Source organism: Adelges cooleyi, unplaced genomic scaffold (genome assembly GCF_023614345.1).
Source record: "Adelges cooleyi isolate 19-005CV unplaced genomic scaffold, UGA_ACOO_1.1 ACOO_flye_CR_arks_rails_tigmint_CR_PRNA_247, whole genome shotgun sequence".
NCBI classification, from domain to species: Eukaryota; Metazoa; Arthropoda; class Insecta; order Hemiptera; family Adelgidae; genus Adelges; species Adelges cooleyi.
Genome location: NW_026095912.1, coordinates 14,678,049 through 14,704,481, shown reverse-complemented (window position 1 = coordinate 14,704,481; position 26,433 = coordinate 14,678,049). Strand labels below are relative to the sequence as shown.

Sequence of the window (26,433 nt, the reverse complement as noted above, 5' to 3'; positions counted from 1 at the left end):
AATTTTTTGTCATATGTCGCTTAATATATTATATAAAATAAGATGTAAAAAAAAAACGTAGATTCTAATAAATTATAGGTTTTAACAATATTATTAACCGTACAAGACAGTGTAAACAATTGACAGGACTTTGTGGGTCGTTGTCAATGTTATAAGGCGGTAATTATTTACACTTAATATGATACTATAAAATATATATAAATATATATGTATACTTAAAAACTATATTATTTAAGGTAACTTTCTTGTAAAAATAATTATTATTTTATACACGACTAATCCGTTCGAATAATATAATATTTATATAAACATACCACAGTGTTACCGGATGATTATTGTAAAATAAAAAAAATAAAGTGTAAATCGTGTCGGACCGTTTTGGGTTCCCAGCGGTAAAAATAATGTCTTATAATATTAATGATAAAAAAAAAAATACTAACAAATTCTTAAATAAAAAAAAAAATGGTACATGTATAAATAACTTTGTTTGTAAGTAGATTTTTAAAATAAACAGATTAGCCGAGGTAAACTTCACAGAGTAAAAAAAAACGTATAGAGCTGTAACATCATGATGCCCTGTACTCAACAACGGAGTAAACAAGAAGCCGAGCGACAGTGTGACCAATTTAAAAATCAAAAGTAAATACTTTCTTTCATAAGTCGTTGCTGACACTGCACAGTGTCGCCCTTACGCGACAATGTGAAAAATATGCTCTAGGGTAATGTAATTTCGCCGTTGCGGTCACACTGCAGCCGGTCCACACTCGTTTACCGCTTGTCTGTATATTTTGAAACCGACGTTGTTTATTGTAATTGTACATATTATACGGAGCACGATCTCCTTTAATACTTGTTCGGCTTGTGCTATCTACATATAATATAAAATAAAACTAATAATAAAAATTCACGGGGGGGGGGGGGGGTGTGGCCGGTGTTAGGTTGGTCACACTCTCAGACGGCAGAGTGAGAGGAAGAGGCCACGGTAGCGTTCAGTCCGGCCGAAGGTCCACCGTGCGCTCCGCCGCCGCTGCCGCCGTGGTAGAAAGCTACGATGTCGATCATGCTGGCATAAGTGCCGGCCACCAACGCCACCAGCGACACGATTATCACCAGTATGTTCTTCCAGAAGACGAACCGGCTGTTGTGCTGGCGTTTGTCGCCGCCGTCGGTGCCGTCCGACCAGAAGGTTATGATGTGTATGACGGCCGGACAGAACAGACCCAGGATGGAGAAGAATATCGAGCCGATCAGCGAGATGAACGGCGCCAGGTCCGGTACCAGAGCCGCTATCAGAACTATATTACATGGGGACAAAAGTTCGTACAGATGAGTCGAGTGCACAGTAACACGTGACGCCAACAAAAATCTAATAAATCTCTCTTGCGGACATGACGTTATCTCTTATTACTTGTCTACAATCATTCATCTCTTAGCGCTTATCACTTATCACTTGTCACTTGGCTGTTATCTGTTATCTCTAATCACTTGGATCTTATCACGTTTCTCATATATCTCATCACGTGTAATGCGAAAATGGCGATATGACATTTCTTTGTTCCACCCTATTAACATATCCAGGTTATCAATGTTTCCTTTGAAGGAAAAACATCGGATCATGAATATGTCTTAAGGAGGCTTTTATTCCCTCCCCTTCTTGTCCCTTAGCAGTTATGTCTTATCACTCGTCACTCATTTCTTGAGCTGTCTCTTATCTCATGTTACTTGTCTCTTATTCTGTTTTTGTTACTATATATTTATATAATAAACTAGATTGCTCACTAGTGGTAAGAATGGAAGTCGCCATTTTTGTGTGTATAATTGTTATGAACATATTCGTATGTGATAAGGTTTTAATTCCCACAAAAGGTGGAGGAAAATGGTAACCTAAATAATTATCTCTATTGACGGCATTTACACTAAGCAATCTAGTTTATTATATATATATATATATGTGTGTGCTTGTTACTGATCTCTTATCAGGAGCCGTTTTCAAATACCTATTTTCGTATCTTATCACTAACTCTTTATCAGCTATCTCTTATCAACATCCGTATTTAGCTCAGTTTCTTATCATTGTCGAGAAAAAGGGGAATTGATGACTAAATTACAGGTAAACATCAGACATTTTCAAGTCGACCGACAACACGTACTTGTGCCCAGGATCATGGAACCCCTCATGGTGTAGTAGGCAAAGTCCATCGATGGCGGAGTCACGACTGAAGGCAAGTCGGCCGAGGGGATGCCCTTGCGCTTGCGCTTCAATTCACGGCGACGGCGTAAAACTGGTTCCAAACGTTTCCACATGATCTCGGACGGCACGCAAAACTGCAGTCCATAGCTGAACATGATGGAAAGAGCCACCATGATCTTGACCAGTTCGGCAAACCTACCAAAGAAACCGAATAAATATAGTAGGTTGGAATGATTTGAGAGTGTTGAAGAAGATAGGAGAAATGAGAGCAGATCGAAGCGATGGTAAGGGGTTAGAACGTTTTAATTAAAAACATATTTGTTTATAGTTTGCCTATGGCTGTGTGGAGTGAATGCAGAAGCAGAAGAAAAGTAGGTATGGAGAGAAGTTTAACTTGTCGAACTTACACGTCGTTGGGCAAGTTGAGAGTGATGCTGCCGTCCGTGAACGGACCGAATCGCAAGTATCCCAAAAATCCAGCCACGGTATAAAGAGTGACGACCAACACCATTGAACTGTTCAAAACGCCAAATTTCTTCAAAAACCGTTGCGGGTGCTCCATAGAGTTTTCAATGGGCAACACCTAGACGGGAAATGAATCGTCGAGTAAAAGCAAACGAGATAATATGCCGAAAGGCCCGTTTACACGATGATAGAAAACGTGATAGTGGCTGTCGGAATAGTAGCTATTGCGATAGTGATAGTAAAACTCTCAACGTGTCAACAGCTATGATAGTCCCTATCGCACTATTTTGACAGTGCTATCACACTATCAAGGGCCACTCGATAGTACTATCGCAAGAGTACTCTCATCGTGTAAATGAGGCCTTGAGGAACACCATTAGGAGTGTTGAGAACTTACGGTGCCAATTCCTTCCATGGCGAACAACACGGTCGAGAAGAAGAGCGGCATTTGACTGAGCGATGCGATCCACGGCCTGGAGTCGACCGAGGGCAAAGGCTTGGCACCCACGTAGTCGGCCGAAGACCTGAGCTCTGCCGAAGTGATGAAGCTCTCGCCGGTCACCACGAAATACATGGTGCTGGCCAATCCCAGCATGATGAAAGTGGTGGCGATGGCGGAAAACGGGACCAGCACCTTCAGAGTCCGGATGATGCCCAAAGGTACCAGCGGCAAAGCCAGCAAGAGGATCCACACTTGCACCGGCCAATGGTATTGCTCGTCCACGTGGTTGTCGAACACCTGAACAGATAGACATGTTAAATCGTGAATCCAAATCGACGAAACCGATCAGTCCATTGATTTATAAGACATATCGACGAGATGGACGAGTGGAGTGATTAGGCAGGATAGAATAAGAAATTAACACACAAGGGGAGTCTAGGAGTTGCACCGATTGTGAGGAAAGTGAGAGAGAATAGTTCGGTCATGTTATGAGACAGAGGCAGTGAGAGGTGGACTAAGGTGGCAGACCTCATGCAGTTGGGAGTGTGAGGCGAATTGGGTCAAATAAAATCATTTGTCCAAAGTCGATCTTGTTGAATTTCCTGCCCGACTTACTTAACGTTGTTCGTTTTGTACAATGATTTACAGGGAACCGGACTGAATAATGGTACCATGTTGGTGCATGCCAATTAACAAAAAAACCCAAGGCTGTAAACGGTTACTTGGACAACTATCTTACATATTATATTATATAGTATATACGTCACCGGTTGCGCTATAAAGAAAATTTTAGGCTACAACCCAATTTATATGATTCCTAATGTAGTCATAACGAAGTGGTCTTTTATGAAACCAAAAAAAAAAACATGTAATTACAACGGTCTCGTCAAGGAATTGCTGTACAGTAAGTACTTATTAACATGCCACGTTGACTGGTTGCAACAAAATGTATATATATAAACATATACCTTAATTGAGAGGATTGAAAACCGGTATTTAATGAGGTAAAAAAAAAGTGTAATAAAAAAATTACTTAACAAATTTTCAAGATGATTCATAACTGGCAGTATTAGTAGCTAATAACAGCTGTTGTAAAAAGTAGTGAACAATTTTGTCTTGTGGTGATTCGAGACCAAAAAATAATACTAGGTAAGGTTAGGTTAGGTTAGGTTAGATTAGGTTACTTTACTTAGGTTAATAACTATTAACAAGGTACTTAGGTTGATCTGAAATCAATATAAAAACTCACATATTTTTAATCAACTCAAGTAACTAAAGAACCTAATCATTCTTCATCTGAACTATTTAAATATGCAGATAAACGTTTATAAAAAATGGTACCGTTTTAATTTGCATCAAACGAACAGCGTTTGCTATGACTATGTAAAGATATTACATTTCTTCGGTTGTTAAAAAAAAAAAAAAAACACTAGCCGTCACTGTGTTTAAATAAGCAACTTAACCGAACCGCTTGTCTGTAATTATCTGAAAACATATTTTCATTGTGTCGAGTTGTTGCTGGTATAGGTCAATGCAAACCAAATTATGGATTTTATGGGCTACTGGGTCTTAGACAACCGAAGAAATATGACAATAATATTATAAGAGGAAATACCATATCTACAGGGTGATTTATTATTGATGAGACACTCATTTCCTTGTAAAATAATTGCAATTGTATAGTTTATTTCTTTCTAGAAACGTTTTGGTTTATGTTATTTTACAGTATTAACAAAACATTCAAACTTTTATTGTTTTACCAAAGCACTATAAACTTTTTTATTTTAGAATAATTTGCAAAAAAGTTAACCTAACCTTTTGGTCAATTACTTTTATCTTCTCTCTTATCACCTTATCAGTCAATTATCTTATCAATAATCTATTATCAGCTGATTTTCTTATCAATAATCTCGTCTCTTCTCCTCCACTTTTAGATTACTTTTAAAGTTAATAGAGTTTAAAATGTTTAAGATGGAAGGTGGATGCAGGTTTATTTTTAACTGGTAAATCCAACAATACCAACAATACCTCTGCGACAACCTAACCTTAAAGCGCGGACAAAAATCGAATAACGTCTTAGCTTGATTCAACTAGGTGACCTTAGTGTTTTGGTAAAAAACAAAAACGACGGAAACGAATATTAACAAACGCCTACACTTTTTTACGAGATAAAATATTTTGTGTACAGGTTTGACCGTGACTATTCTTGACCAGAGTTGATGGCGATTTTCAGTAAAAGTATTGCAACGTTCAAGTACATATTTTATCGACACTGAAAACACTGTTCACACTGATGATATGTGCAAACATATCATACTTTTTTTCCAGTTGTATTTAATAATAATTGGTATTTCACGAATTCTACACATGTATAATTTATATTGTATCAAATATATAATACATATTTTAAACGAGAAATACAGTTGGATTTTATCAATGGAAGAGCCATGAAATATGACATATTCTGGGTCTCAAAAGTGCATTCAATTGCCAAATACTTATAAATTAATTAATTTTTGGGGTTAAACTGATAACCGTTAAAAAATGTGAGGGGTCGTTAATAAGGTTTAAGTGCAATTAAAATTGCATTTACATTAAATGCCAGCTTCTAAGGTAATAACTGACCTTTGGACACTTGGCTGTTTGATAAGAATTATAGATTACATTTAAAAATAACACCAAAATCGACTAACATTAAATTATACAGTCATATGACCTAAACTATCCTAACTCACTTAAGTGAGGTGCCCAACATATTGCCAAGACTGAGCAATAGCTAACGGTATATGATCAATGTAAGTAAAAAGTTTAATTCGATTTTCAATTACCTACTTTGAATCTATTACCAACCGTTGACTATTTTTTGTAATGAAATGATCAACAACAAGTTAATTATAATATATGTAGTCGATTTGGAAACTACAAAATGTATGGTCAAGCTAATAGTTTCACTTTGAAAAATTTAACTAATTTTGTACATTTTTTTTTAAACATTTGTTTACTACGTTAGACTTTCTATTAATATTTATTTTTTATTTTTGCAAAAATCACCTCTTTCAATACTTTTGAACCTTCCAACTAGCAATTATCTAAAATATAATATTATGTTGGTTACCTGTTTAAAAGATGCGGCGATCAACACCACGTAGACAGTGTTGCCAAAATAGTAGGTGGCAAACAGGGCTGCGTTGACAAACTCTCTGAAAAAAAAAACAATAGAACCATAATTAAAAATTACACCCTTTTAAATGACTGAGGACTGGGCAGTAAAATTTTATGTGAAAAAATACATAAAATAAATCATATTTTTATTTTTCTCGTCGACTGCGTTGGTCATAATATTATCACAATACAACAATGGCTAAACGAATCAAAACTAATGGCTCGTTATGTTTTGATTGTATGAAAAAAAACTTCCAATTTACCATATTTTATTATTTATGTTTTTTCGCATTTTCAAAAGAAATGCACAAACATGCTACATTCATTGTATAATGGCATTGACGACGGTGGTACACACGGTGGTTACAATATATTATTATGTTGTCAATTATAGTGTTTAACGCGCGTTAAATTACACTTTTAAACGGCGGATATTATAAATTATATAATATTAAATTATACTGTCGGTATCATTGAAAAAAAAAAATGTTAAAAATAATAATAGTAATATTCGCCACGTGTCAGGCAACACAATCGGCACGCCAGTGGATGGCAAATAAGATTATTATTAATGTGTAAAGCGAAGAATCGATTGCCTATATGTGCTAAGTCAAGGCGAAATCCTCAGTGATAGCCCATTTATGTGCATTTAGTAGCATAATTCTCAAAAAAAAACTAAGATTGGCGGCCATAAACAGATAAATAAGGTTTCATTAGTACCTATAAGGTGTATTACCTACTATTACACACACACACACACACTGCATATGACCGCCAAGCTTCTGCGAAAAAAATTATATATATGTATATCTACTATGGTTCAAACTCAAAAGTGTGGAAATATTACAGAACTTTAGACAGCCGGCTAAACGCTTTAAACTAGGACACGCTAATTGGATATTGTGTTTCAGATAGTGTTAAAACAATAATAATAATAACATTACAATTAGCATCGGTTTGTGCCTAGTATACCACAGTCTTACATGAACTGTCTATCGTAATATTACTGTTTGGAATCTTAAAAACATATAAAGAAACTGATGATTAATTTTACGGTTTACCAATAATACCAAAATGATCAAAAGCAATCTACTAAAATATCAGTTTTCCCTTTTTAATTTCATTTTTGTGTGTGTTACACATAATTTGATTAATTACAGGAAAATAGTTACACAAATATTCTTCACTTGTAAAGCATATTACCAACTTGTTTTAGGTAATGTATGGAAATATCAATTAATTTATTAAAAAAATATGTTTATCTTTCGGTTACGTTGGAAGAATGCACTCTTTATTCATTTCAACACTTTCAATAATACGAGTTTGTGTAGACGAGTTGAAGTGACACCATTAGAAATAACGATTAGGATGAAAATGTGAGTTGTAGTGATAAAAGATAAAGTCAATCGACTAAGCAACAGTTGGAAAATAATTTAAAGGATTTTTTTTTCTATTTTTTTAACTTTCAAGGTTTTAAAAGTCTACACAGTCTTCCATACTAGACACTGGTGATCCTGTCTAGTAAAAAAAAGTCTACTTCTCTTTCACAAGGTTGGCAAGCAACAACTGAGTGGGAAATTTGTGTAATATGCAAAACGTCTTGTCTTACCTGGCAAATGGCGCCCATCCTCTGTATCGGGGAGGTCCTGTTTCGAAAGCCACAGCCGCCGTGTCAGCAAATCCCAAAGAAGGAGTCTTGACCCTTTTGGAAAGTACTTGCGAGCAGACTACCTGATGAATTGCAAAACAACAGTCTATCAGTGTTTGCCTTTATGATACAATGTGTTCAAATATAACCCCCAAAATATATAATTAAAGGACCTCATTTAAAAAAAAAACATGAAACATGTTTTTAATTTTCCACAACTGAATTGCTCAGATTGAAATAGTATAATTAAAGAAGAACATTTTACTAAATAAAGTGTTCTCTATTAAAAAAATTATACACATTTTATTCTTTTTACGATTGTAATCTCTTATCTCTTATCAATCATATAATCTTATCATCATGTCTGTAATCAGCGAGTAGCTTATCAATCGCTACTGTTATCACTTCGTAACGCTTTTGGCGGAGAAATGATCGCCAAACATGTCTCATGTCAAAACATATTAGTTATAAACGCAATCGAAACGTTTTTTAGACAAAGTTACAAAACTTAAACTTCAATGTGTCAAAATCTAGACAAATTTTAATATCTATATTTGTATAGATGTACTTTAACTGCTCATTCCTTGAAAAAACCTCCTGTACGCGTTTTTGTAGAATAAAGCCTAAATAACTGCGTTGTAAGGTATGAACACAAACATTATGCATATTGAATTCCTATGTCAACGTATATGGCTTTGAACATTTTAGCTTAGTATCGAGTTTTAATGAATAGTTGGTGTTAGTTGATTACTTACAAGCAAGTAGATGCAATGCGTGCACAGGGTGCCGATGGCTATGGTGCCGAACAGACCGAAAATCAGGCCAGAGTTCTTGAACGCACTTGGCATGGCCAATATGCCGGAGCCAAGGCTGCTTTTGATCAGATGCAAAAGAGCACCGGAGTCTCTGGAGACACAAAACAAAAACGCCGTTAAATATATACAAGCAAAATCAGTTTGTTTCGGTGCACTCACGTGGTGGCTTTTGACTTGTCACGGTTGGCGAAAGGGTCGTAGTCTTGTTCGAAGTGGTCGCCCAAAGTGCCGTTTCCCACGATCGCTCCATTGCCGTTGGGAGTGCTCATGGTCGACGACGTTATCGTGTAAGGGTGTTCACCCACGGTCGGCTGGATTGACTTGGCACTGTGTAAAAATTGTCATCATGGCGATTAATGGACCTCGGCTGTCTCAAAAACAAATCCAGCGAGTCTGACTCGTCGTACCCCCAGGGGCTTGGAATGTGAGCGCAAACTGGCATAGCAAAGCTCTATAAGAAATGGTTTGCCATCCCTACACTGTCGGTGAACGGTGGCACAACTTGGGGGAGGTTAAAATGTATACAGAACCTAACCGATCAATGGCAAGTTAAACAATGAGCGTAGCTAAACCTTCGCCACATTTTGCCCACCTAGTTGCGACTTAGACTCAGACACTAGACTGATACATTTTGATTAGGGTTTTCATTTACTGGGTTTGCTTAGGTCACAAAAATGACAGTCAACGCGGTAAGGTTAGCATGGATTAGGTTCAAACAGTCACATAGTCCTAAACCATATGTTATCAATGATAATCGTCTTCCCCTTTTAACATTATGGTTAGCTATCTTATGTGTTTTAGTTCACCCAAGTATAATCAAAGGATTAATGGAAAGCAAAATGGAAACTGATAACAAATGAATTTCCAGCTGAATATAATAGCTAATTTATTAAAAGTCTATACATTTTATTCGGAAAATACGTTAAAGGCTTAAAATAGAGAATTCGGTTTGTTTGGTGTCAAAACGCTTTTATTCTCCTTGGAAAATAATTTACAGCGTCTTTGACTTAAATTCTAATATATTTAAAATAATCAGTTCGGCCATTTTGTCGAAGGACTTTGTCACGGAGTGGATTGAATCAGAACGGACACTTCGTGTAAACAACGATTTTCCGACGGAGGCCGCCATCTTTTCATTCGTCGTGAAATTATCATATCTCTGTGTCTATTTCCATTGAATGCATAGAAATAACATATTATTACACCGGTAGACAATAAATTAATGAGCGGGACAAGCGTATTGTCCAAGAGTGTCCGACCCGTTGTTATCGTGAACGTTCAGGGAACGATACGAAAATAGACACTGATAAGGGGGAAAACCCTGAACAAATTTTTCGGTATAATCGATCAATACAATCGTACAAGCTACTGGGCCAAACGACTCGTGTATAATTCAGTAGCGAAAATCGTACGATGCGATATAATATTTTCGGACGCTTTTTGGCGACACTCGAGTACAACGCGACCGTTATTTAAATATAATATAATGTAATGTAACAATACTCACGCTGTCGATCCGTTCATGATGAGGTTCGCCGACGGTGGCACGTAGTCCAATGAGTACGAGGAAACCGAACGTTTCTTATGGTAATCGCTGTACACCGGTGGGTTGTCCATTGCCGTGGTCGCGGGGGCGTTTATTCCACACTCTTGTGGATGTGATGATGGCGATGATGATGATAATAAACGATAATAATAATAATAATAACAACACTACTACTACTACTACTACTACTAATACGGACGTGTCGAATTTTGATTTTGAATTATTATTGTTTGTGATAAAAAAAAAATATACTATCACCCTCTTCGGATACTCCGGGTGATGCGGTATATGTGAATATTATGCTGCCGCTGGTTGTGTGTATATTATACCTAGTGTTAATATTAATATATGTATGTGCCCTGGACAATGGCTACGACGATTTTCCGGTTTCCACTGTGACCGTGGACGATGACAGGTCCTGTAAAAAAAAAAAAAAACACACACACACACATACAAACTGCGGTTATTAAAAAAAAAAAAAAAATATATAAATAAAATTACAATAATGGTAATAATAATAAAAGGCTTTTCATTGTGTCGCGTTCGGAAGAGATAACGCGTCATTTTTGTTATGAAAATATAATAAGGGAAAATCCATTGAGAGAATATTATAATGGAAATACATTGAGAGCGAGCGACAACGCGCAATTCGCAAAGGAACAGCGTGCACTAAGTAATAATAATAAAATATACATATTATTTATTATGATTGTGTGCAGTTCTGGTTCGACCTTCGGGTAAAACAATATTTTCTTACAGATTTTACAGGAGAAAAAAAAAATGTATATACGATAATTTTCTGACGACAAGTCCAATGACTGCGCCTGACCACAACAATGGAGTAACTACTGGAAGCTAAGGAAGATTTGATGAAAATATAATATTTCAAAGAGTCATCCGGTGTTTTTTTATTTCAAATTTGAAAAATATGTCCAAGTGTTGAGTGTTTGAACATTTGTATATTATAAGTAAGGTTTTTAACTTACTATCATACTTGAAAAATAATCCCAATAAAGTATTCCTGAGGTATTGAATATGTTACAATACTACAACCAATGCAAGATAATAATACCTGTACAAGATTACACCAACACTAGACTGAACTAATCCATTCGAGTGTGTTTAATTGCTCGAATAGAGTGAACGAACTTGCTTGTCCGATAAACAAATTTAATAATAAAAAAAAAGTCCTTAAAGTTATATCCGTATCAATAATCTTTATAAATTTCAATTAGGTAAAGACTAGATAATCGTTTGGCAACTTTACTAGGTTCCTGTAGCAAACGGATTTTTGATTTTTTTCTATAAATAATTGGGTTTTAATGTGGGAAAAAAATTAGAAATGTATTGTATTCAATTACATTAAGGTAAAAATTGTTAAATACTTCCTACACGACATTCGGCAAAGTAACCAAACAAATCGAATCACTTTAGTCGACATTTTGTCTAGCCAATTTCAGATCGACAAAATAACTTTTACCCACTTTTTTCTTAAATATCGCCTACAAAAAACTCCTATTAAAAACTGATCACATGCAAACCGCCTGATGGAAAACAGCTATATTTAATTGACCCACATTATTAGACTTGGATTGTATTGTGTCTGAGATTTGCAATAATAATACTTAATAGATATTGTATATAAAAAAAAACACTCATTATTGACCGTCGGTCATAAATATAAAAAAAATAAAAAACACTATTATCGCTAATTCGAAACACAAATCTGTAATTTCCTCAATTATGGCATACATTAACATTAATAGAGGTACATACAAACGTTCATGGTTATTATATAAACATAACACACACAAACACACAAAGTTGTATATTATATTATTTTACAGACATAATACTGACACGGTGGCTGTGTCGAGGAAGTGAGTTCTACTAAGGTTTTATTTGTTTTTTTTTTAATTTACTAAAATACAACAAAACAGGCGGATCGGATTAAAAACTCGGTTATCTTCAGGTAGGTATGGAAAAAAAAAACACTAATGTTTTTCTGGCTGCGGTTGGAAAATAAAAATATACAATCATAACCTTCACGGTCGTCCAATGTACCGCAAATTGACTCTATTACCTGTGTGTTTTATGATGACGTTCAATAATAGCAAAATATGCAATCACTCTTGTACGCATAATAATATATACCATATAGCTCTGTACAGCTCTGTAAACGATAGGAAAACACCAGAGATAACCTCAAAAATACTTGCTAAAAATCAGTAGTTTAGGGGAAAAAAATATCCCACCCCCCCCTTCAAAAAATTATTATAGATTTAGTTGAAAAGTTCAAGGACAACAAAACCCTCAAAACCGTGAGAATAAAATGGTTAGAACAATGAAATAAGTAATCGATAAATTAATGTTTATTTTTTCTAAAATTCTAAAAACGACAGAATTAAACCTCAAACGGTTTTTGCTAATATTGAAAATAATTTTTTTATTTTTTCAATTAATCATTTTATCAATTATTAATATTATACTTTACCTACTTCAGATACAAGTGGCGAATGATCGTGAAAAATTATCTATCTTTAAACTTATATCACATGTTTCAAGTTAAATCATATTTGAAATGAGTTGAAAATAACTCATATACACATTTTTCATAACAAAATCCAGTAATATGTAAATACAGAATAATTAATTTTGTTTTTTTAAAGAAAATTTAATTTGTATTTTAAGCAAACTTATATTGTAAAAAAAAAAAATAAAAAAATGTTCTCACTACTAACTTGATAAGGGCTGATTTTTAAACATAAAAAATATGACATGATCTCTCTTATCAGTAGTTATCACCACCTTATCAGTTCTTATCAGTACTTATCACTATCCACTCCCCTCCTTTTCTGGTGGGCAATTTTCGTTTAGACCATCAACCATAATATTATGACTATATTCGTGTTGAAATAACATTAAACTACAGCCAAACAAAAGTCAAGGTTTAGTTAAGTGTAGTACAATTATTGTTTTGATTTAAAAAGTTCCATATAAAAACATGAGTAGTAGTTTTATTAAGAATACATAACCCTTTCATTGAAACGCTTAGTAACTTACCCAAGAAGTACTTTATACATTTATTTCAAACACAGTATTTCAGTTTTAATTGATATTACAAACTTAAATTTATCTGGTCACATCTGGTACACCGTTAATGTAGTTAAAAAAACAAATTAAATTAAAACCAAAAAATGGTACTCGAGTATCAAAACTTTGAGGTATTGATTAAAAAGTTCTTTTTCCTTCAAATAAAAAGTACATTTTCTAATTTAATTTTAACGAGTTAACGTTTTTGTTTTATTATAATATCTTCAACGTGTTGTGTGTGCTTAACAAAAGAATTCCAAGTATATTTTTGAATGTAAATTTTAATGATTTTCTTTGTGCCGCAATAAGAACCGGTCTGGAAATGATTAGGTGTTTTTTAGATGACTTTTAAACTAGAAAAAAAAACATGTTAATTTAAATAGTTAGAGTCATACCTACTAAATATATTTTAATTGAAAAAAAATTGTTCGGAACGCATTTATATAATATTTTAAATGCATCGTTGGTAATAAATAAAATTGCTTCAATTTTTTTAGCACTAAGAAACGATATGAACGGTCTCTCGTGGTTAAACCGGAATTAACATTAATATTATAATATATTATTTTTCAAACCAGTTCTCAGTTCAATAGAATCTATTAAGTCTATTGAAAACAATTTTTGAAGCACTTCTTTGTAGCATACACAACAGGTTGAAAATAGTGTAATTTTCACAACTTTTAAAAGCAATTTACAGACCTACAGAACAAAACTATATATTATAATACACAACTGTACTGCATCAATGTCTAGGTGATATATTTATTTGGATTTAAATACAATTAAAAATAGACACACACCATATCGGATCCACTAACAGCCACTGTAATATGTCTGACTTAATTAAACAAAAGACAATTAGCGTTCAATTTGAATAACAAGACGTTATTATTACTAAAGTAAGATGGTAATTGACAACCGATAACCGCAATGCAAAAGTAATACAGCTGTGTTATCTTTGGCCGTAATTGATATATTAAAATATATTGAATTGAGCTTTAATTTTTTGCTGATTGAATAGAAATTTGTTCGACCACTACATGTGTCGCTATTGTTTTTTAAAATATATTTTCACATCAACACACATTATATAATATGTCCTATTTTTTTTTTAGGTGGCATCATTTTTTTTTGTGTTTTTTATTATTTTTTTGTTTGTCCTAATCGTATCGATTATAATGTACATGATTATGATTGTCCATTATCCGTGTGTTATTACATACACATAATAATAATTTATATATAAACGTCGACACTAAACAAATTTTTCTTCTATCCGTATCTGTTTTACAGAAAATGTCAGAGGTCGGTGAACCGACAATTGACTATTTTCTATAATAACTATATTACCGTTTTGTATTTGCAATTCAAATTTGTAAAAAAAAAAAAAGCCAGTACAGTGGGGTAATACCGTGTCCTGAGAATATTCTATACAAATTTGGAACTAAGTGGACTATTTTGTAAAAAAAAAATATGCAATGCTATTTTAAGTCGAATAAAAATGTAAATTTTAAAGATAATTGATTGAAATCTCCATTGCAACCGTCTGGATCATAAAACAAAAATTCACTTAAGGGTAAAAAATATTATTCCCCCTCTCTTCCACCCTTCAAATAATATTTAACTTCTTAGAATCGGTAAAGGTCTCAAGTTTGTAGAAATTATTGTTTGGCCTCAAAAATTGATGCATTTACAAAAAAAAAAACAAATATTGTACTATCATACTGACTTTTTTTTTACCTTGAGCTATGCTTAAGTATCCAAAAATTTATACATTTTAATGTTTTATGTCTTATTTTTTTCTATAAACAATACGACCGGGACCAAAAAGCTTTGGGAAATTTTAATAATTATTCTTTTGATTTTATTCTTTTGAAAAACTGTTCCTAAATTGATTCGATAACTATGATTTATTTTAAGTTTTATAAAGTTGTTTAATCTTAGTTAACTTTTCCTTTTTTTGCATTTATTACATAATAGTTATGTAGTTAATTTTCATTAGCTAATTATTACAATATTTACAACATTTTTGCAGATATTTTAACACAACATGTTTAAGGTTTTTTTTCTACTTGTTAAAAGATTAGACTTCTATATAGTAAAACTATTCGACAAAATATTAAATCAAAGTGAAGTGTGTAATAAAAAAAAAACATGCGAGGGTTTTTTTTATTTGCCTTTTTTCAAGTAGGTATTTCTAAAAGATAAAATAAAACCCATTTACATTATTTAGAACACTTATTATTCGGAATATTATTGAAAAATCGACATTCTTGACCCATTAAGGATATTTATTTGAACGTTTTTATTTTTATTTTTTATGACTGTTAAACTTAACTTGCTCTGAGACACCCCCCCCCCCAAAAAAAAAAAAAATAAACATTATCGAAATCCAATGATTTTATACAAAGTCACGTTGGACATAAAAAAAACTAATCTACATAATATACGGATTGCACAATAACCTCCATCGGTTTTTCGAAGTCGGTTAAAAATGTAATGTTATTCGTTTGTCTTAAGCCCATATCTGTGTTATTTGTATATTATATTATATCTAATTGGATTTCAAACGGTGGCGGCATTGAGACAGCACCTCAGGCATTAGGCCTTAGAGTCTAGTGCAAATAATAATAATAAAAAAAAAGTAAATAGCCGACCGGTTAACAAAGTGACGATAATTATTTATAATATATTATTATTTATTTATGTATACAATATATTTATATAGTATTTGACGAGGAAATAAGTTGACCCGTTCGAAGTGGATATGCACATGCACACATATATATATATATAATAAAATATTAGCGTTTAATTTTCCCATAATTCATATAGTACATTCTGTACTCTGATGAATATGAACTTGAAGTAATTATTATCCTAGGAAATTAAATAAATATTAATAAAATGAAAAAAAAAAAAACGTTCGCGTCGTGTGCAACTCGGTATAGAGTTTATTTCCAATCCATATTTGGACCGCCGGATATTATTAATAATAATATTAAGCGTTCAAGTCAGTTATTACAATATTTTAATGAATGTACATATAATATAATATATTTTGCGCACTTACATAATCAATACCATTGTGAGATGATAACTCGAATGAATTACACTTTTAATCGACATTTTCGCATCGCATTTACCGCAACATTTAATATATTTATACGTGTATGGTTTTCACATATTTTCACATGTTATCTATTCTGAAGTAACCTTATTGAATAATAGGGTTCGATAATAAATGGCTATACTAATAGGTAAACGGTTGGTTAATGACTCGTGAATAAAAGTTTATCTGGTAACAATTATTTTGATTTTGAACGGTGCAAAAGTTAGGCTGTGAGTTTATTGATCCCGACAGCGTTTCTTTGGTTTATCTCGAGACGAAACAAAGGCGCGTTTGAACAACCATAATTTATGTACATAAATGCGTTTATCGACCTTTTGTTAAACACGGTTTTTTGGAATATTCGCGTACCTGACTCGTCGCCCCACAAATAGATTTGTCATTTTTGAAATGCTCATCTCTCTAAGCCACGTCTCGTTGCCAGCCGACCCAATCCTCTCCCTGTCTTTCTTACACTAAGTCATGTTCAACACAAGTCTCGTATGCTTTTGGGATGCTCGGAGAAGCCAATCTGGCTTCTGCTGCCAAACAGTTCATCTAGAATGCGGAGAATCCGGCGGAGAGCTCTTAATGTTCATCGACGAGGGTTCTGGTCCTGACCGAGGTCATAGGCAATCGCCGACAGCCGTGCTTGAGAATAAATAACACATCACAAAGTCTGCGCACGACCGAGGCTGAAACGGTTTGCCCCTTGAACTTGTTTTAGAGAAGTTGACACCGACTTTGCAAAAACAGTGTCGAATACATTCGGCCTTGGCTAAGCCATGTATTCTCTCGCACACAAATGATTGGCCGGGAAGATTGCGATCCGGATCGAGTACACGTTGGTATCTTTGTCGTAGATCTATAACACGGCAGACCTGCGTCGAACGCGCAATTATCAATGTACCATAATTAGTATTCGTGCACCGTTGCCGTGGAATACAACCAAGACACGGTTCTCGGTTCCAATGCCATTTCCCATTGACACTCCAGCCGATACCTGGATAGCTGCAGCAGTACAGTAATCGTTTTCCTACACCATTAGGTCTCGTTTTATTCTCCAATCATCTGCTAAACAATTTAACTGCGTTGTATGTGTATAGCGTAATAAGGATGAACAGGAGAAATGCGCACCGTGTCTTACAAGATCATCTTTGTGTTATGTTGCGCTGTTGTAATATTTTTATTTCTCCTCGTCGGTTTTCTATTGTTTTTTTTTTTTTTTTTTGTTCGCCTTTTATTAAACATCCGAGCCAGTGTGTACACACGACCACGTAACGCGTCGATGATGTCAATCGAATACACACAATAAGCGACAATAAACGATAACAACAACAACTACAATAATAATAATAATAATATTATACCGATTGCATTGTGTGCGATTTTCGGTCTGACGAAGAGAAATTTCCTTAAACAGTCCTAGAGTAGTGCGGGCGACGCTTTGGGCTTTTCCAACGACATCCTCGATGGCACCGAATGGAGAGAGTACACACATTAGTAACTAATTAAAACGGCACGTCGATCATAATTATTGATCTCATCACCGCGAACCTACCCAAAAAAGCTACAACCACTTCAGCTGGCGCAATTTCACCAAAACGCTATTCCTTGGTAAATTTTCCTCGTCTAGGAATCCACACAGGAACCTAATTGGATACAGTGTCTTCTGGTGCAGTCAATAGTATCAACTCCTTGCTTAGCTGTTGAACGTTTGAGATTCGTTTCCAATGCTTGTGCGAAACCACAGCTTCTACGTTGACACCAAATGCTCCATTGATCGTTTCAGACTCACCATCCGTCGTTTATCAGTTCATTTCTGTTGGCATAGCAAGTGAAATGGCTGCTCGGTCGACTTGAGACTATCCCTTTTATGACGGTTGCACATTCCATTGTCATCTGGTAGCAGACCGCAACAAGTTGGGCGATAATAAATAGACTAGGCAGACACTCTTTTGACCTTTGTTAAGCAACGAGCCGATCAGGAATTTCCAAGTGTTCTGACAACCCAATGTACCTTTTCTCTTTCTTTCTCTGGCCAATAAGTGTAAAGACAATTGTCTTGTGGGGTGAAAAATGTCGCTTATTCCTTGTCATCTGCTGCCGTGCCTTTGGTCCTTTGGTCTTGTGTTCAATAGCATTGGAATTGGATTGGGTTGGGTTGGCTTAGGTTTGTTATACCGTGCACATGAATCGTGTGGCACGTCCGAGCGATTGACTTGCTAATGGACGGCAACGCCCACCGACGGCCGTGCTAAGCCGTTGAGGATCGACAAATGATTATCAAAAAACTAGATCTTTGGGCTGGATCCATCGTGCGACCGGAAGAAAAGTAACTCGACCTTGGACAGGCGAGCCGACGGCCAACTGCGGTCAGCGAGGACACTCGGGGTTCAAGAGGTGAAAAACTGGCGAATTTGCTAATGCCCAAGTATAAATCATATTACTCTTAAGGCGTGTGTGCGATTTTAATGCGCCTTTCTGCGATCACCTTCGGGCGGACTTCACGATTTTTGCGGGTTAAATGCGGCAAAAAAAAAAAAAAAAACCGCGATAATGATAAAATAATGATCTAGATGCATTATTATCGTAAAGCGCCGTTCACAACCGGTTCGCGTTCTTTTACATCAATTCCCGGCGATCTTAATCTTTTATCGTTCTCAATTAATATATATATATATATATATACTTTTATTATTATTTCATTTAAGGACACCCGACAATAACCTCGGTGGTGTGTACGTTCAGAGCGCACGTTACAGCCGGTCTTCCAATGGCCCGGCATAATAATATCTGTCGAAACCTTTCGGTTAGGTTTTTTATTACCATATTACAATATAAATTATTACTATGTCGTACAAGCTCTGTCGAAAATCGAAAGTACACGAACCCGAATATCACAGCAGCAGCAGTATAACGTTATTATTATTATTATACAGACAAGACACGAACGACGTTTGGACAACGTATGAAATATGAATTAGCAATGGAATTTATGAGTGTTTCTGAGCCGAATCAGAAGGCAAACGTCCACCACGGTTTTCTCGAACTAGGACATTAAAAAAACTAGACGATGGCCGCAATCGCATATTTTGTGTTATTTTTTCGTCACATTAAAAAAAATGTCTTATATCATTTTTCTATCCATCGCCGACGGCTGGCTTTCGGTCTTGCGCCACAACCGCTGTACCAGAGATAGGCCTAACGCAATAACCACACTGTACCTATCACTGATTAGATAAAATCAGACGGTGTATTCCCTATTAAAAAAAAAATCACTGTAATTGCTGTGAAAATGAAAACAAACCAAAACCCACCTCAACTTGGAGAAACCATTGGTGGAAAAAACAAACAGAACTGAACATCACTAAGTTCAATGATTGTTATTTGATAACACATTATTGTAAAACACAGATATATATATATATATATATAATAAACTAGATTGGTTCGACTTACTATGGAACTACTAAAAGGTTCATGATTATTTTTCTCCCTTCCTCTTTTTATCATCGATCCCTTATCAGCTGCTTCTTATCACTTATATAATGTTACTCGTCTCTTATCAGCGGCAGTTTTTTTTTTGCTAGTGTCCTATTACCACAGATATACCATTATAAGTTTTCCGCCATCTTTGTGGGAATTACCACCTTATCACATGTTTATAGCTGTTATCACTGTTTATATCAAGTCAATTTGATAACACGGAATCACAAATATATTATATTTTGTCTAATATTTTATAGGTACTCGATTAATTCCCACAAAAACGGCGGACGTCGACTTTAACTATTGTTATCACAAATTAGCAGTCTAATTTATTATGCGTTTTTGTGTAGTGTAAAATGTCTTGTACAACAATTGCATTTCTAGCATGTGACCACACATATTTGACACGAGGAGGGTCACGGTATTGTCTAATCTGTGAGTATCGGCAAAAAAATCATACCTCGTTATTTTTGTTGTATATACATTTTTTATTAAAAAACTCGATAGGCAATCCTGACAATCGTTTGCCCACGCGAACGGCAAGCCCTCGGCCAGTGTCCTTTAACATACACCTATATCATAATACACATGCCACAGTGAAAGAAAAAAAACCGTTTAATAACACTGTGACTACCGTGTATTATCCATCAGTGATCTACAGTGACTGTATACGGTAATCGTGAATCGGTAGTCGATGATCGTTAACGGCTAAGATTGTGTGTGTGTGTGTAAAAAAAAAATACAAATAAAAAAAGAAAACGGCTCGAGGCACTTGGACTTGAAGACTGTGGAAAAAAAAATAACCACTTGACCCCGTCACGTCCTCCTGCCGGTGTACAAGTATTATATTATATATTGTATTCGATAAGTATATTACATTATTATATTACTGCACAGCATGTTATAATACTATTATTATTATTATTATTTAATTACATATCGTTAGCGAAAAGCCCGAGCTTATCTCGCACACCAAATAGCTTAGCTCTCATAATATCGTCGTCCCAGTTGTGAAGTACAGTGCTCAGAAGCCAAACTGATTAACTGCACAAAATTACATTTTTCAGCACAGGCAGTTAAAGTTATTTGAAACAATGTGTGTAAGTACAATTGCCAATTTTCTTAGCGCACTCTAGTGATGATAAATCTTAAATCTTAAACCTAACCTTGTTGTCCTGGCTGTTAATATTTGACAAGAACCAAATTGTGTACACAATATATATGTTGTATCATAAATTTAACAGGAGACTAAAATAAAAAGTTTCAGTTTCTTTCGGAAATTAATAATAGAAAAATTAAAAAAACCTATACAAATAAGAAAATTCTCATATTTATCATGTGGGGAAAAAAAATCACTTTACTTTTTTAGTTCTCATAATTACTATACTTGGAGTTTCTGGATTAGAGTTGGCCAACTATTAAATTCGTTTTATCTCCATTGTAATCATTTTAATTTTGTTACTTCCACTTTAGAACTTCTATAGTTTAACAATAATTGTTTTGTTTTAGAATTTCAAATGAAGCACTTTATTGTATGTGTTTATGTCAATAACGCCATTGATATGTGCAGCTCACTTTATATTAATTATTTTTTTAAATAAAGTTGTTTATATATTATAAAAAAATAATATCATTATTTCTGAATCATTGACAAAATTAGAGTAATAATAAATGGAAAACTCCTATTTTTTTTTTTTTTTAATACTAATTTTACTTAAGTTAATTTGTCAAATAAAACATTGAATATAAATAGAAGTTAATTGAAATTTATTAAAGTAAAATCTTACTTGTAACTTGACTTTAACAATAATATTTAATTTAACTTTACCTAATAAAGTTGATTTCCACTTGGCTACAACATTTTAAGTTTTTAAAAAAATTCTTGTTAAATATACATACTTTTTTTTTTGTAATCTAACTAAACTATAATTTATACAAATAAACATTATTTTATTTTTAAATATAAAAATATAACATGATTAACTTTCAGTAAGCTAAAAACTAGTTTTAATTATTTATTTACTTTAGTTTCAATACTTAACCGCACTTTTCTACCCGGCCTATACGTTTATCAGGTCTTAGACTTAAGTATTCTTCTAGTTCTCTATACACATGTGTATTTTACTCTATGAACTGTAAAAAAGTAAAAAGTGTTTGAATTTGTTTCACACATTTTGTGTTGTTGACCTGAATGGGAAGTGTTTGAAAATTGAGAATAATATGTCATTTTCAAGGTGCGTTGTGTGTAAATAATAATCCAAATAACTGCTACAACGTTTCGCATAGTTTCGATGAGACACTACACAAATAACGATAGAAAATGATAGATTTCTATATCGATTAATTCTTATAGCTTACACTTTTTATCCGCACTCAAAGCTAAACGTGATCGAATCGTTTCCACACGAATCATTCATAGTTAACTCTGTTGTAGCATTGTTGTAGAATAAAATAAGAGTTGTGTATAAATATTAGGTGTATATTGTATAACATATTTTCTTCTAGTTTCACCGAGCATTGTTTTAAATGAGAAATGTTTTATCCCACAAACCAATAGGTCCGTCCAGCATGTCGATTGTTATTCAATATATAACCATTGTGTATTAATATTGGAATATAATTATTGTTGTCTGGTCTGAATACACAAACGAATTTTTCGCCAAATGACCATTGTTCCTATTTATTTAGGTAGGTCTTGTGGATAAGATCACGTCCGTGATGGGCATTTACACGGACAAATATAATAGAAATAAAATATTGTAATTATTGTCTATTATATTGTCTTTGTAGGAGGCGTTGTTCGGGTCAGACGCACTTTCGAAAAAAATGATAATATATTTAAGAAAATCGCACGCAGTCAGCAATGATAATAACAATAATTATTATAATAACACACGGCCAAACACGGTTTGGCCACCAGATAGGTATGTGTACTTGAGATTTATAATTAACTACTGAATCAACCCGACATCGGGTGCAATCGGTCGAAAGTGAATGAAAAAAAAAAAAAACTAGTAATAACATAATAATTATCCGGTGACGAACGCAACACATACTCTAAAAAACTAGTATGATAATTTACTGGAGCGGATTGCAAAAAATTGCACGTCGAATATGTCACAACCGATCGACGATCGAAGTTTAGTACACGGTTTTATTTGAATTTTATTAAGAAAATTAATTAGCAACCCTTGCAAAGCCCAATCTAATCTTGTTTCCTATCTACGGATTAGGATTTATAAAAATATACATTGATTTAAAATACAGCTAAACGATCCGTTAACTTTAAAATGTGTGAAAATCTCAGCTTCTAACCAAACCTAACCAAACCTAACCTAACCCAACCCAACCTAACTTAACCAAACCTAACCAAACCTAACCTAACCTACCAAACCTAACCAAACCCAACCTAACCAAACCTAACCTAACCTGGTATGAGTGGTAATATTATTATGCTTATGTTTAGCAGAGGCCTTGCAAAATCGGCTAGTCGAATGGACGATTAAGTGAAATTAACGTAAAACTTAAAAAAAAAAAACAACAACAAACGCCGAAAATAAATAGTATTGCTTGCTAATTGTCCTAAAAAAAAATGTATGTCAAACTCGACGTTTAAATATTTCATTGTCACGTGATAACACTTCAAGTGTCTCCCCCCAAAAAAAAAAAATATATATATATATATATATTATATTCAATTAACGTTTAAAGCGGTTGTTGATTATTATCATCCGTTACTTCCAAAACACATTTGTCAGTTGTAGTTGTGCATTGAAATTATTTACATGTTTTTTCCTCTATTTCACAGATGCAATTAATTACTACTACTATTCTAATAAATCGATTACAATACCCACACGTTGAGATATTACGAGTAAGCGTTATTTGTATACAAACATAGACCCGAATTTTTTTCAACTTTTGGGTAAAATTCTTCAACGTCTTTGGTTAAATATTACAACGTCTTTGGCGAACGATGACCGATAAAATATGGCGGGTTCGGACAAACGACGGGTTCGGACGGCAAACGAAGGGTACGGTGGGGAAAACCCCGGGAAAGACAGGTTATTTTTAATCGAAAACTGGTTTTCTTGTGTGTGTGTGTGTGTGTGTGTGTGTTTTCTTTTGCCTTTACTCTAAATTATTATTGTTATTATTGTTGGTGTGTTTGCAAGTTTACCTAGAGGCTGCGACGGCACCGCGGGCTTGGTCTATGGCGACTACGGTGGTCAAGACGTTTGGCGGCGGCAAGACGTTGTTGCTGCAGCTCGGTGGACTTCGGCGGATGACTTCGATGATGGACCAAGGTACGACGGCTGTCAGCACGCGAGTCGGTTATTACCATAATCACTTGGACAAATCGTTCGCAGGGACGACGGTAACACAACGGTAAGTAAAAAAAAACAAAGTATCAGAAAACAACTGGAAAACAATTGGAAAACGTCTTGGGTCGTCAGCGTCGCTCGGTTCACATGCGTGTGTGTGTGCTTCGAGCGAATCGCGAACGCTTTTTACCAACTGATATGCCGCTGCAATGCCGACTGGTTTATATAAAACGATTAGCGTGTCGCCTCGGTCGAGCGCGCCGCGTGCAACGCGCCAAGGAAGGCTGCTCCGAGAAGGGGAGGAGGGCAGAGGGCTACTAGAGAGGGGACCGTTTTTATATTATATCTGTGTGTGTGTGTGCACAGTGTGTGTGTGTGTGATAGCCGATAGAGGGTATCATGGACAGCTTAATCTTTACCGAGAGAGATAGAGAGAGAGTGAGTGTGTCAGCGATACGATAGGGTAATAACATTTAACAATTATCGCTTCGTGTGTGTGTGTGTGTGTGTACGATACACTACTAAAATAATTATTGAGGCTGTGTCCCATTGTCGCTGTGTTGTATAAGTCCTATGCGTTTGTGTATGAGTCGGGGTCGCCGAAAGTGCACGCTCTGTATATACACACACACACACACACACACATGACATGACGCCGAAAGTGCAAGGTGACCACCGCCGACCGCGACTACCCGGGTGACCGTGGGCACTGGCTGGCCGGGGCGCGCGCACAGCCGTGGTCTGCAATCCGCGGAAAAGGCTTTTGACCTGACGTGTTTGGTCAGACGTTTACGAACATTTACCTAAACGAAGAGCGAATTAATATTGTCAAACGTGTTCCGAGTGCCGAAAATGTATACGAATTGAACTTTACCAATTGATTTGTATTTTATTCATTGCCGGAAACACTTGAACGTATATACCATACATAGGGAAAACACTTTTGAGTTTTAAATATGATTGTTTTTATAAAAATAACTAGTCTTTACTTGAAAAATGTACAAAATTGTTTCCATTAATGAATTTATATACAAATCAAATAATTATAAAGTTTGATTTTTATACTTTGGCGCTTTTGGAACGTTTGACAAATTCACTAACCTAACCTAACCTAACATTAACATGACCTAACCTAACCTAACCTTAAACATTTAATAAATAAATATAGTTTTACGATCCGTTAACTTTAAAATGTGAAAATCTCAGCTAACCAAACTAACCAAACTAACCTACCTAACAAAACTAACCAAACCTAACCTACCAACCTAACCTAACCTTCTTGGTATTAGTGATAATATTATTATCCTTATGTTTAGCAGAAACATAATATGAGACACTCATATAAGAACAAGAGCCTAATTCGGTTTTTTTTGTAAATATTTAAACTGCTTGCTGCTTGGGAGTATATTGACATGTAAGAAAACTTCATATGAGAACTTTTAAAACTATTTATCCAAAACTGGTTTGTCGACCAATAGACATTTTCAGTAAATTATTTTCTATTTAAAAAACACATTCAACAAACAGGTTACCGTTCAAGTTTTAAAAGTTGATAGAACTCTGGAAAAAAAGAAAATCGTATACAGGGTGATCATTTTATCGCGCAACACTCTATAACCCAGCATTTTACCTAAAAAAAAAAATTTTTATTGTTTAAAATATTCATCTTAACTTCATTAGCCTAAGTATCACCCCACATTGATGTCCAGACACAACATGTATAATTATGGACTATAAAACCCTGTACTGTGTTCAAATCTATTGGAGTTTTTCAACACTATGGAGCAATGACTCAGTTTTTTATATCATTCAATTTTTCTGATGATTTCTATTGAGTGTATTAAGTGTAAAAAATCATTATAGATGGAAGCAGCGTTGATAATGAGTTCTGGCTATTTATTGTGTGCATATCATCATTACTGGACCGATAACGAATGAAAGCAATCAAATATTGTGTTATTTCAATTTAGAAAAAACTCAATAAAAACCATTAATGAGTTTTCGCCATATCTAATTTCTTATATTAGCCATTAGTTAAAATAGGAAATTATTAATAAAAAGCAGGAATCGAAACAGTTTTGTTTTTTTTACAAATGTGTTCAACTATAATACTGTTTGAAAAAAACTCTTTTATTAATAAAATTT

General features: G+C 34.4%; 1 protein-coding gene across 1 annotated transcript; it reads right to left on the bottom strand.

Moving 5' to 3' along the window:
* On the bottom strand, positions 1 to 24,515 carry LOC126836946 (proton-coupled amino acid transporter-like protein pathetic). Its single transcript, XM_050570668.1, has 10 exons — positions 24,144 to 24,515; positions 10,231 to 10,687; positions 8,883 to 9,050; positions 8,664 to 8,814; positions 7,870 to 7,991; positions 6,214 to 6,298; positions 3,054 to 3,395; positions 2,599 to 2,774; positions 2,151 to 2,386; positions 1 to 1,295 (listed from the first exon to the last, which is right to left on the bottom strand). The coding sequence occupies exons 2-10, from the start codon at positions 10,338 to 10,340 to the stop codon at positions 952 to 954; spliced, it is 1,734 nt and encodes a 577-aa protein (XP_050426625.1). The 5' UTR covers positions 10,341 to 10,687; positions 24,144 to 24,515; the 3' UTR covers positions 1 to 951.
* Between the last annotated feature and the right edge of the window lie 1,918 nt (positions 24,516 to 26,433).